The sequence below is a fragment of the Mytilus galloprovincialis genome, chromosome 10, assembly GCF_965363235.1.
Source record: "Mytilus galloprovincialis chromosome 10, xbMytGall1.hap1.1, whole genome shotgun sequence".
Classification (NCBI taxonomy): Eukaryota; Metazoa; Mollusca; class Bivalvia; order Mytilida; family Mytilidae; genus Mytilus; species Mytilus galloprovincialis.
In genome coordinates, this window is record NC_134847.1 from 27,527,770 (window position 1) to 27,542,412 (window position 14,643).

The 14,643-nt window shown below is 31.6% G+C and overlaps 2 protein-coding genes across 2 annotated transcripts in view; one reads left to right on the forward strand and one right to left on the reverse strand.

Annotated features, from left to right (window-relative positions):
- The window catches only part of LOC143047307 (eukaryotic translation elongation factor 2-like), a 33,833-nt gene extending 28,150 nt beyond the window's left edge, over positions 1–5,683 (forward strand). The window contains exons 8-14 of the mRNA XM_076220346.1: positions 2,174–2,315; positions 2,713–2,937; positions 3,288–3,431; positions 3,793–4,002; positions 4,382–4,564; positions 4,875–5,007; positions 5,358–5,683. Of these exons, the coding sequence (XP_076076461.1) occupies positions 2,174–2,315; positions 2,713–2,937; positions 3,288–3,431; positions 3,793–4,002; positions 4,382–4,564; positions 4,875–5,007; positions 5,358–5,557 (1,237 nt within the window). The 3' untranslated portion in view covers positions 5,558–5,683. The remainder of the gene's footprint in view (positions 1–2,173; positions 2,316–2,712; positions 2,938–3,287; positions 3,432–3,792; positions 4,003–4,381; positions 4,565–4,874; positions 5,008–5,357) is intronic.
- Positions 5,684–11,319: 5,636 nt separating this feature from the next.
- LOC143047308 (NADP-dependent malic enzyme-like) overlaps positions 11,320–14,643 on the reverse strand; it is a 30,293-nt gene continuing 26,969 nt past the window's right edge. The window contains exon 13 of the mRNA XM_076220348.1: positions 11,320–11,816. Within this exon, the coding sequence (XP_076076463.1) occupies positions 11,807–11,816 (10 nt within the window). The 3' untranslated portion in view covers positions 11,320–11,806. The remainder of the gene's footprint in view (positions 11,817–14,643) is intronic.

Genomic DNA, 14,643 nt, shown 5'->3' on the forward strand with positions numbered 1-14,643 from the left:
CCGTTACCATGGAAACAGCAAAATTATCCAAAATTTCAAAATGCTTCAAACTTAATGAAACTTTGCAAAAATGTTACTAGACATCTGTAGATGTACTATTTGACTTTGGAATTTTCAAAATGGCTGCCGCTCACCTGGCAATGGGGGAAGGGTGCCATCCGTTATTGCTAGCAATTACAAATCTAGTTCTTATTATTATTATTCCACACATTTTGTCCATACTATTTCTTGGAATCGTATGGACCAATTGTAATGGAACTATACCAGAATGTTAATGACCATTGTCAGAAGTGCAGTCGAGGTTGGCACTTCCAGGATGTCTACTGTTACCATGGAAACAGAAAAAGAGTGAAAAAATGAAGTTTTAGTTTTTGGTGAATAATTTAACTATAACAAAACATTTAATCATCATATTTTTATACAATGTAGCTGTCCTCTATATACATGCTGTGGATGATTTTGAGATTCATTGGAACTACCATGTTGCCATAGGAACTGATCAAAAATATCAAAAATTTGGAAATTCTTTAAAAATATATAAAACTTTTACAGAAATGTTGCCTGGCAAATCTAGATGTTGCATTCAACTTTGGAATTTCCAAAATGGCTGCCGTTACCATGGAACCAAGGCAAAAACATCAAAATGAGAAAATGTGATGGAACATTCCAGAACATTAGTGTTGTACAGCTATTAAATGTTATATGATTGTAAAATATTATGGGGAGTACAATATGAAGCAGAAGTATGACTTTGGAATTTTCAAGATGGCCGCCGTTGCCATAGAAAAAGTAAAAACAACAAAATTTTAAAAATGCTTTAAACTTTCTAAAAATTTGCAAACTGATGCATTGTAAAGTAAATTAGTTAATTTAATGTTAACATTTTGAAATGGCTGCCGCTTAGTGGCAATTGGTGGACCAGGGTGACATCCGCTATTGCTTGCAATGGCAATTCTAGTTATTCTTCTTCTTCTTCTTCTTCTTCTTCCTCTTCTTCCGCCATTTTAAAAATGAACTTGTCCACAGCGTTTCTCCAAAACCGCTTGTCAGATTGACCTAGAATTTCATAAAATGGTAGACTAATATGTCTAGGTGAGCCATCAATCTTTCGTTTGTGCATTGGAGTCTATTAAGGGGTATTTTGGGGGGTAGAAAAGGGGGAGGGGTTTACTATAGAACCCTATGGGATTTTATTTTCTAAAATTTTCAAATGAATATAACTTGAAAACTGTAAGTGATAGATACATGCAGTCTTCAGAATTGATTATAGGACAATTAAACAAATAACATGAAATATAGGGGAGTCCCTGGGAGTTCATCCCCTCCCCCTTCATTTTGAGAATATGCTTATATCTTGTAAATGGTCCAGATCCCCACCCCTAAACCAATATATATTCTTAAATGGGACGATAAAACAAATCAAATGAAATTAGAGGGAGGTCCCCGGGGGTCATCCCCACCCCGTTCAATTTGAGAATGTGCTATTATCTTGTAAACGGTCCAGATCCCCACCCCTAAACCATATATATTCTTGTAGGGGACAATAAAACAAATGAAATGAAATTAAATGGAAGTCCCTAGGGGGTCACCCCACCCCCTCCTGTTTCAAAACTTGTAATCGGTCAACATCCCCACCCCTAAACCATATATATTCTTGTAGGGGACAATAAAACAAATGAAATGAAATTAAAGGGAAGTCCCTAGGGGGTTACCCCACCCCCTCTTGTTTGAAAACTTGTAAATGGTCAACATCCCCACCCCTAAACCATATATATTCTTGTATGGGACAATAAAGCTGATCAAATAAAATTAAAGGGAAGTTCCTTGGGGTAGCCCCACCCCGTTCAATTTGAGAATGTGCTATTATCTTGTAAACGGTCCAGATCCCCACCCTTAAACCATATACATTCTTGTAGGGGACAATAAAACAAATCAAATGAAATGTAGGTAAATTTCCTGGGGGTCACCACCACCCCCTTCTGTTTGAATACTTGTAAATGGTGGAGATCCCTACTCGTAAGCCATATATATTCTTGTATGGGACAAAAAATCAAATCAAATGAACATGGGACCATATGAATGGCGAGTTATGGGAGCTTTGTTTGGGAGACTTCGTAACAGCATCCTGTTACAATTACTTCTTGTTTTTATATATTTTTATTTTGTTTTTCAGCACCGTGATTATGATGGGTTCTGGTGTCTCAGGTGGTATCCATGACGTACCTTGTGGTAATGTTGTCGGTCTGTCTGGCATTGATAAATTCCTTCTACGATCAGGAACCATATCAACCTATGAGCATGCCCACAATATGAAGGTATGATACGAACATAATAAGTAATTAAAATTCTCACAATTTAAATTTGGAAGTTGGTTTAAAAGTTTTAGTTATTGCAGTACTCATATTTTAATATAAAGTTGGAAAATTCTCTGCGATATATTTACTGACATAAAACGATAATTTTGCATTTCACATTTTGCAAAGTTTGATACCAAATTAAGTGTCTGTTTTGACCCAATGTATTTTGTTGTGCAATACCATTGGATTGGGATTACTCTAAGTATATCACAACAAACCTGTTTTAACGAACTGTAACATTTAATACTCATTAGACTGGTAACAGATAATACCCTAAAAACGTCCACAGCTTATACCACCAAAGAACGGTTACAGAGTTTTAACACTCTTTTTATAAAATAAATTGTTTTAACAGGTAATGAAGTTTTCAGTTAGTCCAGTCGTAAGAGTAGCAGTAGAGGTTAAAAATGCAGCAGATTTGCCCAAGCTTGTAGAAGGCATGAAGCGACTTGCGAAGTCTGACCCATTGGTCCAGTGCGGTCTGGAGGGTGGACAACACATTGTATCTGGAGCTGGAGAATTACACCTGGAAATATGTCTGAAAGATCTTGAAACTGAACATGCATGTGTTCCACTGAAGGTATTTATTGCATTTTATGCTTGCTATATAATCTATTGCAACAAGTTACTGTTGTTAACTATTAATTCCGATAATCTCTTAACAGTCATGGTCTCATTACCTGATTTCCAGTTTTGTTCTATTCTGTTGCCACTCGGTCAAGTAGACCAGGGCATTTTCATGATCAAATAAGTTGCTCAGTAAATCTGAGAAAGAATCAAAATTTGTAGAAAATAAAACGAAAAATACTATTTTGAAATTTCAGGCCACATATTTACAATACTGTACATTAATTTCCATTCAGTTAAGATCGTGATTTCTACATGTACTATTGGTTATATATTAAATAACATTTTGTTTTCTGAATATAGGTATCTCAACCTGTAGTCACTTACAGAGAGACAGTAAGCACAACATCTGAACAGATATGTCTGGCAAAGACAGCAAACAAACTTAACAGAATATACATGACAGCATCACCTCTACCTGATGGTCTAGTTGTTGATATCGAAAATGTAAGTGTTTATTTGATAACGTATTATTGTGCAATAGTTAAATTAAATTCAGATGAAAGAACAAGGAATATATATAAAACAATTTCACACCCTTAGGCCCGCTGTTAATTTTTTGGAGTGACGGTGAGGTTAGCTTTTCTCCACATTAGTGTGTTGCCCAGTTAATACTTCGCTGGAGATAAATAATGGCAATGAAAAGGCTGTATGAAGGATTTTGTCATAAATTAATAAACCAAAATCACATCTTTCCTAGTAGTAGTATTTATTATCTTGCATAATTTTAAAGGACTTATAATGAAGTATATTAAATATCATCATAGCCGGTCAAAGTCTTAATCATGTTTAATATTTATGATTACAGGGCAAAGTAACAGCCACACAAGATGTTAAAGAAAGAACAAGGTATCTGGTCGACAAGTATGACTTTGATCCAATGCAGGCCAAGAAAATCTGGTGTTTTGGACCATCCAATTCTGGTCCTAATATGCTGGTAGACTGCACCAAAGGAGTCCAGAATCTTCATGACATCAAGGACGTTATAGTAGCAGGCTTCCAGTGGGCGTCTGAGGAGGTTAGTAATTTAGTTCATATATTTTTATTATAATTAAAAGAGAACCACAATCTTCTGCTTAGTAAACATTTATTAATTCTATTCAAAAGTGTTTCCGTACCATACCCCAGCCCCCTCTTTGTGAGTGATGGCAGTTAAGTTATGAATGAAGAACTGAAGTTATAAATAAGACGAATTATAATATATCACTAATATAAAATATTTTCTAAAAATAATATATAGACATTTCTTAACCTATTTAACAGAAAATATGGACAAATAATTGTTTGCATTAACTTAAGTCTTAAAAATGCCATACCTTTGGTTAAAATTTCAAGGAAATTGACAAATGTTAACCAGCACGAAAAGTTTGTTAACTTGTGATACTATTAATTTTCAGGGTATTTTATGTGAAGAGAGTTTACGTGGTGTCCGTTTCGATATACATGACATGAAGATCCATGGTGACCCAAGTCATAGAGGGGGTGGTCAGTTTATGCCAGCTGTAAGAAGAGCTATGATTGCATCAATGCTAACAGCCAAACCAAGAATTATGGAACCTGTGTACCTCGTCGAAATCCAGGTTAGTTGAATTTCCTTTCTCAATTCTCCTCTGCCCTCTTTAATGTTTTTGTTTAATTTCAAATGTACACTTGGATTTGAGTGCACTTCAATAATTACTTTATTTAAATTCGTACTAACAAGTAATGTAGATGTGATAAGGTTTCAGGCAATAGTGACGAATTTAGGCAGTCCTATTTAGCCGGTCCTTACTTGCATTCGTTGCATTATAATGATACAGTTTTTACGTACCTGACAACATAATAAATTTTATACATCATATTATCTACTATACAACTTTAGTTATATCTAATCTTTTCCTCTTAATACAGGTTCCCTCAACAGAAATGGGAGGAGTCTACAATGTACTTTCGAAGAGACGAGGACATGTTATTGATGCAGTTCAACAGGAAGGTGTTCCCTTACATCAAATAAAAGCTTATCTACCAGTTAACGAATCATTTGGTAAGAATAATAATATAGTTATTCAAAGTCCATTATATGCTTCATATTCAAATATCCGAAGTCTTGTCTTGTGCATATATAATTTCAATATTGGCCCTGGTTTTGTATATTTCTTAAATACATGTTTTTCCCAAAATGATACGAAAAATTATAAAAATGGAATCCAATACACTGTTTTGCGAAATACAATAGTAAAGTTCCTCAAAAGACCTTAGTTTCCAACATTCACTAGATTGCAATCCCAATTCATTACACTTTTTAAATCTAGTAAAATCGGGGAGAAAAACAATAAACCAAACAAATTACGAAGACCATAGTTTAATCAAATATTTACTGTTTACAAATTCTAGGTTTCACAGAAGATCTTCGAGGCCAGACAGGAGGACAAGCTTTCCCACAGTGTGTGTTTGATCATTGGCAATATTTACCTGGAGAACCGCTAGATTCCCAAACAGAATCAAGAGCAACAACTGTAGTGGGTGAAGTCAGGAAGAGAAAAGGAATGAACCCAGTTATACCAGCTTTAACGAACTTTTTGGATAAAATTTGACATTCCGTGAAATGATTCTACTATTTTATGTTAATTTCACAAGCCATCATTGACGAACATAATTCAGACTATTTCAAGAAGATAAAACAAATACGAAAGAAAGAATAATAAAATATTTCATGATTAGATGTTGCTCTTTGCTCATTACATAAAGATGTACGAATGAGGGTCGAACAAATATCCTATTCAGCATTATCTTGAGTTGTGCATGTCGAATGCACCCTGTTGGTTTGTTTTTACTAGAACATTTCTTAGCAATTACTATAGGACAAACAGATGAAACCATTACAATTTCAACTTTTGTATTTCCAAAGTAAAGTGTTAGATGTAAGAGAAAATACATTAATGTTGTGGTAAAGGAAACTCGAAATTCATTGTTGAAGCGTTAAAGTCCTTGAAATCAACGCAAAACCATCATCTAAACAAGAATGTGTCCAAAGTACACGGATGCCCCACTCACACTATCATTTTCCATGTTCAATGGAGCATGAAATTGGATAAAAAATATAATTAGGCATTAAAATTAGAAAGATAATATCATAGGGAACATGTGTACTAAGTTTCAAGTTGATTGGACTTCAACTTCATCAAAAACTACCTTGACCAAAAACTTTAACCTGAAACATGCACTTTCATTTTCTATGTTCAGTGGACCGTGAAATTGGGGTCAAAAGTTTAATTTGGCTTTAAAATTAGAAAGATCATATCATAAGGAACATGTGTACTAAGTTTCAAGTTGATTGGACTTCAACTTCATCAAAAACTACCTTGACCAAAAACTTTAACCTGAAAAACTTTAACCTGAAACATGCACTTTCATTTTCTATGTTCAGTGGACCGTGAAATTGGGGTCAAAAGTTTAATTTGGCTTTAAAATTAGAAAGATCATATCATAAGGAACATGTGTACTAAGTTTCAAGTTGATTGGACTTCAACTTCATCAAAAACTACCTTGACCAAAAACTTTAACCTGAAAAACTTTAACCTGAAACATGCACTTTCATTTTCTATGTTCAGTGGACCGTGAAATTGGGGTCAAAAGTTTAATTTGGCTTTAAAATTAGAAAGATCATATCATAGGGAACATGTGTACCAAGTTTGAAGTCGATTGGACTTCAACTTCATCAAAAACTACCTCGACCAAAAACTTTAACCTGAAGCGGGACAGACGGACGAACGAACGGACGAACGAACGGACGAACGGACGCACAGACCAGAAAACATAATGCCCCTATGTGGGGCATAAAAAGTTATAAAGCAAATAAAATAGCTCTCGACTTGCAACATTACCAAATAGACTCTTGCATTACCTTATATCATTAACTCTTAATTACACTTTACAAAAGGTACAACATACCCAACAGAATAGAATGCCAGGGTATACTATATTTTTGTGGAAATACGAGTTTCATTAATAATTCTAAAGTTCAGACATATTACAACCACCAAAGTCCATTTTACAGTTTTATTCCTGTAAATAAGATGGGGGTTGTATGCCCATTGTCTTGGAGATTATTCGTGTCCTTTTAGCGTTTAGCATCAGAGGTCAAACAAACGTATAGCAGGGATGTAAGTGGCAAATTATATAATGGTATACGATCTACGAGATTATTGGTAGATATTTATTTTGTATGTCCCTGTCGTATCGGAGGGTCATTAAGTTTTACCCTTGTCCGTCTATAGGTCCATTCCGAGGTAGGTTTCGGTTCTCTAAATTAGTTTGCCAGAACCAAATATTATGAAACTTGTATATAATGCTAAATATCACCAGACTTAGAATCAATACAAATTGGTGTCACTTTTAGCGTTCTTGAGTTATGTCTCTTTTAAACGTTATATGCAAGAGTGGGAATCGTCTTGGTCCACATTTCACATTTATTTAGTTTATAACTTGTAATCATACTTATTGCACACAACACTTCTGATTTCTACCTCGAGCATAGATGACATTTATCGATATTTGGCACGTTGAGGTACTTTTGGTTTGGTTCCCTTAAAATTCGTACTTGGTTGTGCTGTCAAATCATTTTGCTTGGAGCACCACTGATGATTATTTTGAAGTCTGAATGAAAATTATACATCTGTTATCATGGTACGTTTTGTAATTCTCGTGGCATAATTTAAGAGGTTACTAGTATTCATACACTTTTGAAATAAGTTATTGAGTATCATACACTAATGGCATATGAATGGTGGAGTTTTTTTATTCTTTCGGCACATAACAAGATGCACATCATTTACATAAGAAAAGCAAGACACTTACTAATGTCAGCTATAGATGGCCACAGCATAACATAAAATAAAACAAGAATGTGTCCATAGTACACGGATGCCCCACTCCCACTATCATTTTCTATGTTCAGTGGACCGTGAAATTTGGGTCAAAACTTTAATTTGGAATTAAAATTAGAAAGATCATATCATAGGGAACATGTGTACTAAGTTTCAAGTTGATGTAACTTTAACTTCATCAAAAACTACCTTGACCAAAAACTTTAACCTGAACTTCGCACTATCATTTTCTATGTTCAGTGGACCATGAAATTGGGGTCAAAACTATAATTTGGCATTAAAATTAGAAAGATCATATCATGGGGAACATGTGTATTAAGTTTCAAGTTGATTGGACTTCAGCTTCATCAAAAACTACCTTGACCAAAAACTTTAACCGGAGGCACACACGGACGAACGGAGGCACAGACCAGAAAACATATTGCCCCTCTACTATCGTAGGTGGGGCATAACAAATCAAACAAGTTAAACGTTTCAACTTATATAATACATTAAACGAGACACGAATATGGCAGATAGCAACTAAGGACCGATTGAAAGATTACACATGTGGCAAATAGGTAGAAATTATATATCTCTGGATATATGGCTCTAATGTTACCAGAATTCTTATGGCACAACTTTAAAATATATTTCTTACATTAATAGAACAAAGCTTGATAGGTGAAAACTATAATTATATGGAATATGGGTAGAGAGGTTATCACAATTATGATTGAACATGGCCTGAAATAAAATATAAACTACAGCCTCTTTTGAATTTTTTTATACATAGCACTAGCAAAATGAAATAAAAGTTGCATAAACACATGTATTTACTTTTAATTGAAGATAAAAACACATAGTTCATCCAGCACTAAATTTTGTTAAATAATAAATAATAATAAAAAATCAAAACAGACAAGAGTAAAGAAAGAATAAAGCAATAAGTGTCAGTAATATGCTGGTTGGAAGTTATTTCAAGTTCAAATGGCTCAATAAAATTAAAGACACAGAACACATAGTTCATCTGACATTTACAAAATTTATCAACAAATAAAATGAAAAAGGTGAACAGTCACAGACTAGCACTAAACAAAAGTGAAGAAAAAATAATAAGAAATGTGTGCAATATGTTATTTGCAAGTCACATTAAGTTCAAATGGCTCTATTAAGTATAAGACAAAGACAGTTTTACACGAGAAGGAATGTCCCTTCCTCATTATTTTTTTTTGCCATCAGAGGCATAATCTTTTGCAAATTCACAATGTATTGCAATAGCAATGTGTCATATTTCTGAACTTCTGTATCCATTCATATATGTTTAAACATGAGTATTTAACAAAAACGGATTTATTATTATAGAATATTGAAAATATTTATCCAACAGTTAAGGTAACAGGTACGTAAATGGCTTGTCCGGCGATTTTTAAAAGAAATTGTATACACGTAGAACTTATAAAAAGAAAATGAAAAATCGAAAAATTTAAGTTTGTCACCGATCTGATTTCCGAGTTCCAGACATTTGAAAATTGTTAGGAAACAACATAAAGTATATAGACATAACGTCAAATTCAAACCAAAAATAAGAAATTTCAAACTTTAGTTATTCTGGAGTTTAAACCAATCCTACGATTTTTCTATAAAAATCAAATGTTTTTAAGGTATTAATTTTCTTTCTTTTGATATATAATTTTCAGGGGGTTACCGAACTCACTTTTTATATATCAGCCTTTGAAAGTGTGTTGCTGACGGGAAAAGAGGGGAAAAAATCATGATGTCGCCAAAGGAATTACGCAACGTCAAGGCTATATCAGCAGAATTGTAAGGACAACGACTGCTTCATTATAATTTGTTTGGCTATTCAAATGCGCAATTAAGCATATTATCCTGTTTGAAAAAAGAATTGATTGCCTATTTTTGATTTTCAGTTATGATACGAGATCCTATGTATTTATAACGTCATGATTTCTGGAATGATTAAACACAGTGTCAAGTGACACTTTAAAAGATTTACAAATGTTTATAAATATATTTAACAGAAACAATAAAAGATCTGTCATTAAAATAGATTCTCCGAATGACGATATACATTCAATGTTCACATTTCCGACCACAATTTTGCTGCTTCAGAATAAGGGAGGCGAAATATACCACGCAACGGGAATTTCAAATTTATAAGCCGAAATCATACTGACAATGCCATGGGAAAAAAAAACGGAAAACGGCCAAAAGACGTACCTCTCACCTTAATATGAAGAACAGTCTAAACTATTTCTGATGACCCTTTTCAACAATAAAAACCCGAGTATATTTCGATTATTTATGTTTTACTTCTGACCAAAATGTGGCACCTAAACCTTTTGTATATATATGCAATAATGATTAATAAAAATCTTTGATTTATCCAATGTTCAAAATTACATTTTCAAATTTACCTTATTATTTTCTGTATGAAGCATTTTCATGATAGGAAAAATGCATTTGCCAAATCTAAATTGGTGTAACATCTATAAAATACAACAATTTAAAACAAACATTGAACACAATATACTATGGGCAGTTTAAAATGTGAGAAAGATTTTTGTCATCAAATTCAAGATATTAGTATAAATAAATGTAACAGATATTTACCATTACACATACTACACTGTTAATTAATTGTGAATTAATAGTATACATTTAAATTTCAAATATTCAATTATTTCCATTATTTTAAGACGAGTAGAATTTTTAAAAAAATATTTGCAAAGTTTGTGTTAAGAACCATGATTTGAAAATAACAAGTATCCAAAATAATGTGCATCTGTAATAAAAGGACGGATTAATCAGATCTTTATTATTGACATGTACTTTTCAACAACTTTAACTATATTTATAAACTTTAATTGGCAACTTAAGCTTAATGAAAGAAATGGCACTTTTCAATAACTTCAACTATAAATATAAAATGAAACAAGCAACTACAGATTAATAAAAGTAAAAGAGCAAGATAGTTCATAATTGGTTAATTTTAGCATGTCTATCCTGTGGGCCTTTTAGCTTTCTGGTTATGACATAAGTTAGAACAAAATAAAAACTGAACTTTCATTCTAAATATAAATTTCCCCAAAACACTCGACAATTGTTGCAGAAATAAGCATTGGTAGCAAGCAAAAAAAAATAACAAGTATAAGAAGAAACAGAGTATAAAAAATAGTGTCCCAAGTTTTGTTCAATTCATAATATTTTTTGGTGCTGTTATTGCAAAAAGTGTGAAGTGTTTTGTTTCAAAAAAACTCATAACATAACAAGTTTCGTTAGCTGCACCACTATACCACTTTTCATGAAATAAACTTAAAGTCATAAGAAACCTCAAATTAAAAAAACAATGCATATGTTTTTTTATAACTCAATGGATAGTTTTCATTATAAAACTTATGTACATATATTTTTTCTGAAGAAAATTCTGTAATTTATTCATATTTAGAAGAAGTTTACTTTATTCTTACTTTTATTTTCATGAAAATTAAATTTTGAACTCTTATAATTTTTTTTTAAAAACTTATACATGTGTTGATATATTTGAACTATCATGAAATTAAAAACAGATTTATCAGCAATACCTTATTCATGAAAATAAATACTTGCCCAAAAAGTTTTGATACAGTATTATTGAGACACAATCTTGTCACAATTAACATGGTGATTCTGATATAAAAACAAATAAATAATGAATAAATAAATAAATACATCACCAAAAACTAAGTCACTTCGCTATTTAAAATACATTAATCTAAATGACTAACACCTGTACAAAAATGTTTTAATCTCTTTTAAAGTATATCAAGTATATTAAATAACAAAATATTTAATATTTTCAAGTTTGTTGTTTCAAAATAAATCACAGAATTTTACATTTATTACACTTGAAAATATTACAAATTTCATCACTATCTGCCCTTGCCTCTAACCATACTATTACCAATATTGTGCACCTCAGTAACTCCTGTGAAGATTAAGCAAAAGCATTATTAAGATATGCAGTATAAAGCATCAAACATGTTTGTTGTGTTCCTGAAACATTTTTGGATTACACTCAAAGCCTTCAGCTGCCAAATGTGATCAATACTTAAACTATATAGAGGCTGAAAAGAACAGGAAAACATTCAAAGGAAATTTTGAGAGATAAAAGTGTGATTATAGATATTGCAAAACTTTTTCAAAAGCTGAAGTAATAAATGAAATAATTGTCAATTCTTAAACAATGGCTGTGTACAGGACAGAAGTTGTTCAAAGCAAGAAAAATTAAACCAGTAGTACAACAAAGCAAAGCAGTGTTTTCTTTGTTAAGTTTTTGCTGCATACTTTATTGCAGAAGTCTATCCACTTCATTGCAGTCGTTCACAATTAAAGGTATCATAGGTTTGTTTCAAAATCATTGTTTATAATATTACATATTAATATAGTCATTATTTGCAATACTTATTATGTATGATCAACTATGTAATTAATATACCATGAGCCTTAATCATTTATTGTTGATGAGTTTGTGCTAATAAAATATTTGTATTTTGAAATATGTTGTTTAAACATAAAAAAAATGCTGAAATATATTGTTTCAACATACTTTATTTTGTTTCAAGTTTATAAGCATGATTAATATTAAATTTCTAGTTTTCTATCACTTTTTGCCATTTTTGTCACAGACACTAGGCTAAAGTGATTTATATATTAATAGTGACACTTCTCAAAATTTCATCTTGCAAAATAGCATGGCATGAAACTGTATTTTCTTAACCATAATATTCTAAGTATCATTAAGCAATTCATATGATATAAATAAGTAAATATTTACAATATTATTCATGTTCATAATAATACACTTTATACCAAAAACATTTCAAATTTTGTATTCAGTTGTGGTCATTGGTTTTTTTATGCTTTAAATATTTAGCCTGTCCATATGATAGATGCTTAAAATCCAATTGTGACTGTATTATCTTAACCATAATATTCTAAGTATCATTGAGCAATTCATATGATATAAATAAGTAAATATTTACAATATTATTCATGTTCATAATAATACACTTTATACCAAAAACATTTCAAATTTTGTATTCAGTTGTGGTCATTGGTTTTTTTATGCTTTAAATATTTAGCCTGTCCATATGATAGATGCTTAAAATCCAATTGTGACTGTATTTTCTTAACCATAATATTCTAAGTATCATTAAGCAATTCATATGATATAAATAAGTAAATATTTACAATATTAATCATTTTCATAATAATACACTTTATACCAAAAACATTTCAAATTTTGTATTCAGTTGTGGTCATTGGTTTTTTTTATGCTTTAAATATTTAGCCTGTCCACATGATAGATGCTTAAAATCCAATTGTGAAAATGACATGAGGGTTTGGATGGGGTTAAATGATTAAAGAATAATGCCCTTAAAAAATGAAATTTAGAGAATAACGGGCCAAAAAAATGAAGATTAGAGAAAAAAGGGATTAATTTTTGGAAGATTAGAGAAAAAAGGGTTAATTTTTTAAAGATTAGAGAAAAAAAGATGCTCCACAGGGCGCAGCTTTATATGACCGCAGAGGTTGAACCCTGAACGGTTGGGGCAAGTATGGACACAACATTCAAGCTGGATTCAGCTCTAAATTTGGATTGTGATTAAATAGTTGACACAGCATAGGTTTCTGACACAGAATGAATGTGGTCTAATGAACTTATAATATTTTTTTTTGCCTTTGAGCAATTCACTATGCTGTTGAATATTAATCCTCTCAAAAAATTGTTTGAAGAAATTTTCTTTTTATTTTGAAATCTGAAATGAGAAAAATTTAACCCCCCCCCCCCACCCATTTTTTTTCACATCCCCTTTTCCCTTTTTCCAAAACTGATCTCAATTCAAATTTCTAATGGAGTTTGCAACAATAACTACTCATTTAAATACATCATAAAATATTAAAATGTAAAAAAAGTGCTTGTTATCACTGAATGGTAAAGATTGTTTTTAATTTATCAGCTAGTAGTAAAAGTGAATATACATTGTATATTGTATAAAACAATGATTTAAGTTGATTCAACTACTATTCTGGACAAAGAAAGATAACTCCAATTGAAATATCAATTATATATATTGTATAAAACAATGATTTAAGTTGATTCAACTACTATTCTCGACAAAGAAAGATAACTCCAATTGAAATTGCAATTAGATATTTCTTGCTATTGTGCAATACTGTGCAATTGAAAATATTTGCTATTGCACAATACTGTGCAATTGAAGATTTCTTGCTATTGAGCAATACTGTGCAATTGAAAATTTCTTGCTATTGCACAATACTGTGCAATTGAAGATTTCTTGCTATTGCTGTATACTGTGCAATTGAAAATTTCTTGCTTAATTGCACAATAATTAATATTATAATTTTGGATCCTGATTTGAACCAACTTGAAAACTGGGCCCATAATCAAAAATCTAAGTACATGTTTAGATTTAGCATATCAAAAAAGCCCAAGAATTCAATTTTTGTTAAAATCAAACTTAGTTTAATTTTGGACCCTTTGGACTTTAATGTAGACCAATTTGAAAACGGGACCAAAAATTAAGAATCTACATACACAGTTAGATTTGGCATATCAAAGAACCCCAATTATTCAATTTTTGATGAAATCAAACAAAGTTTAATTTTGGACCCCGATTTGGACCAACTTAAAAACTGGGCCAATAATCAAAAATCTGAGTACATTTTTTAGATTCAGCATATCAAAGAACCCCAAGGATTCAATTTTTGTTAAAATCAAACTAAGTTTA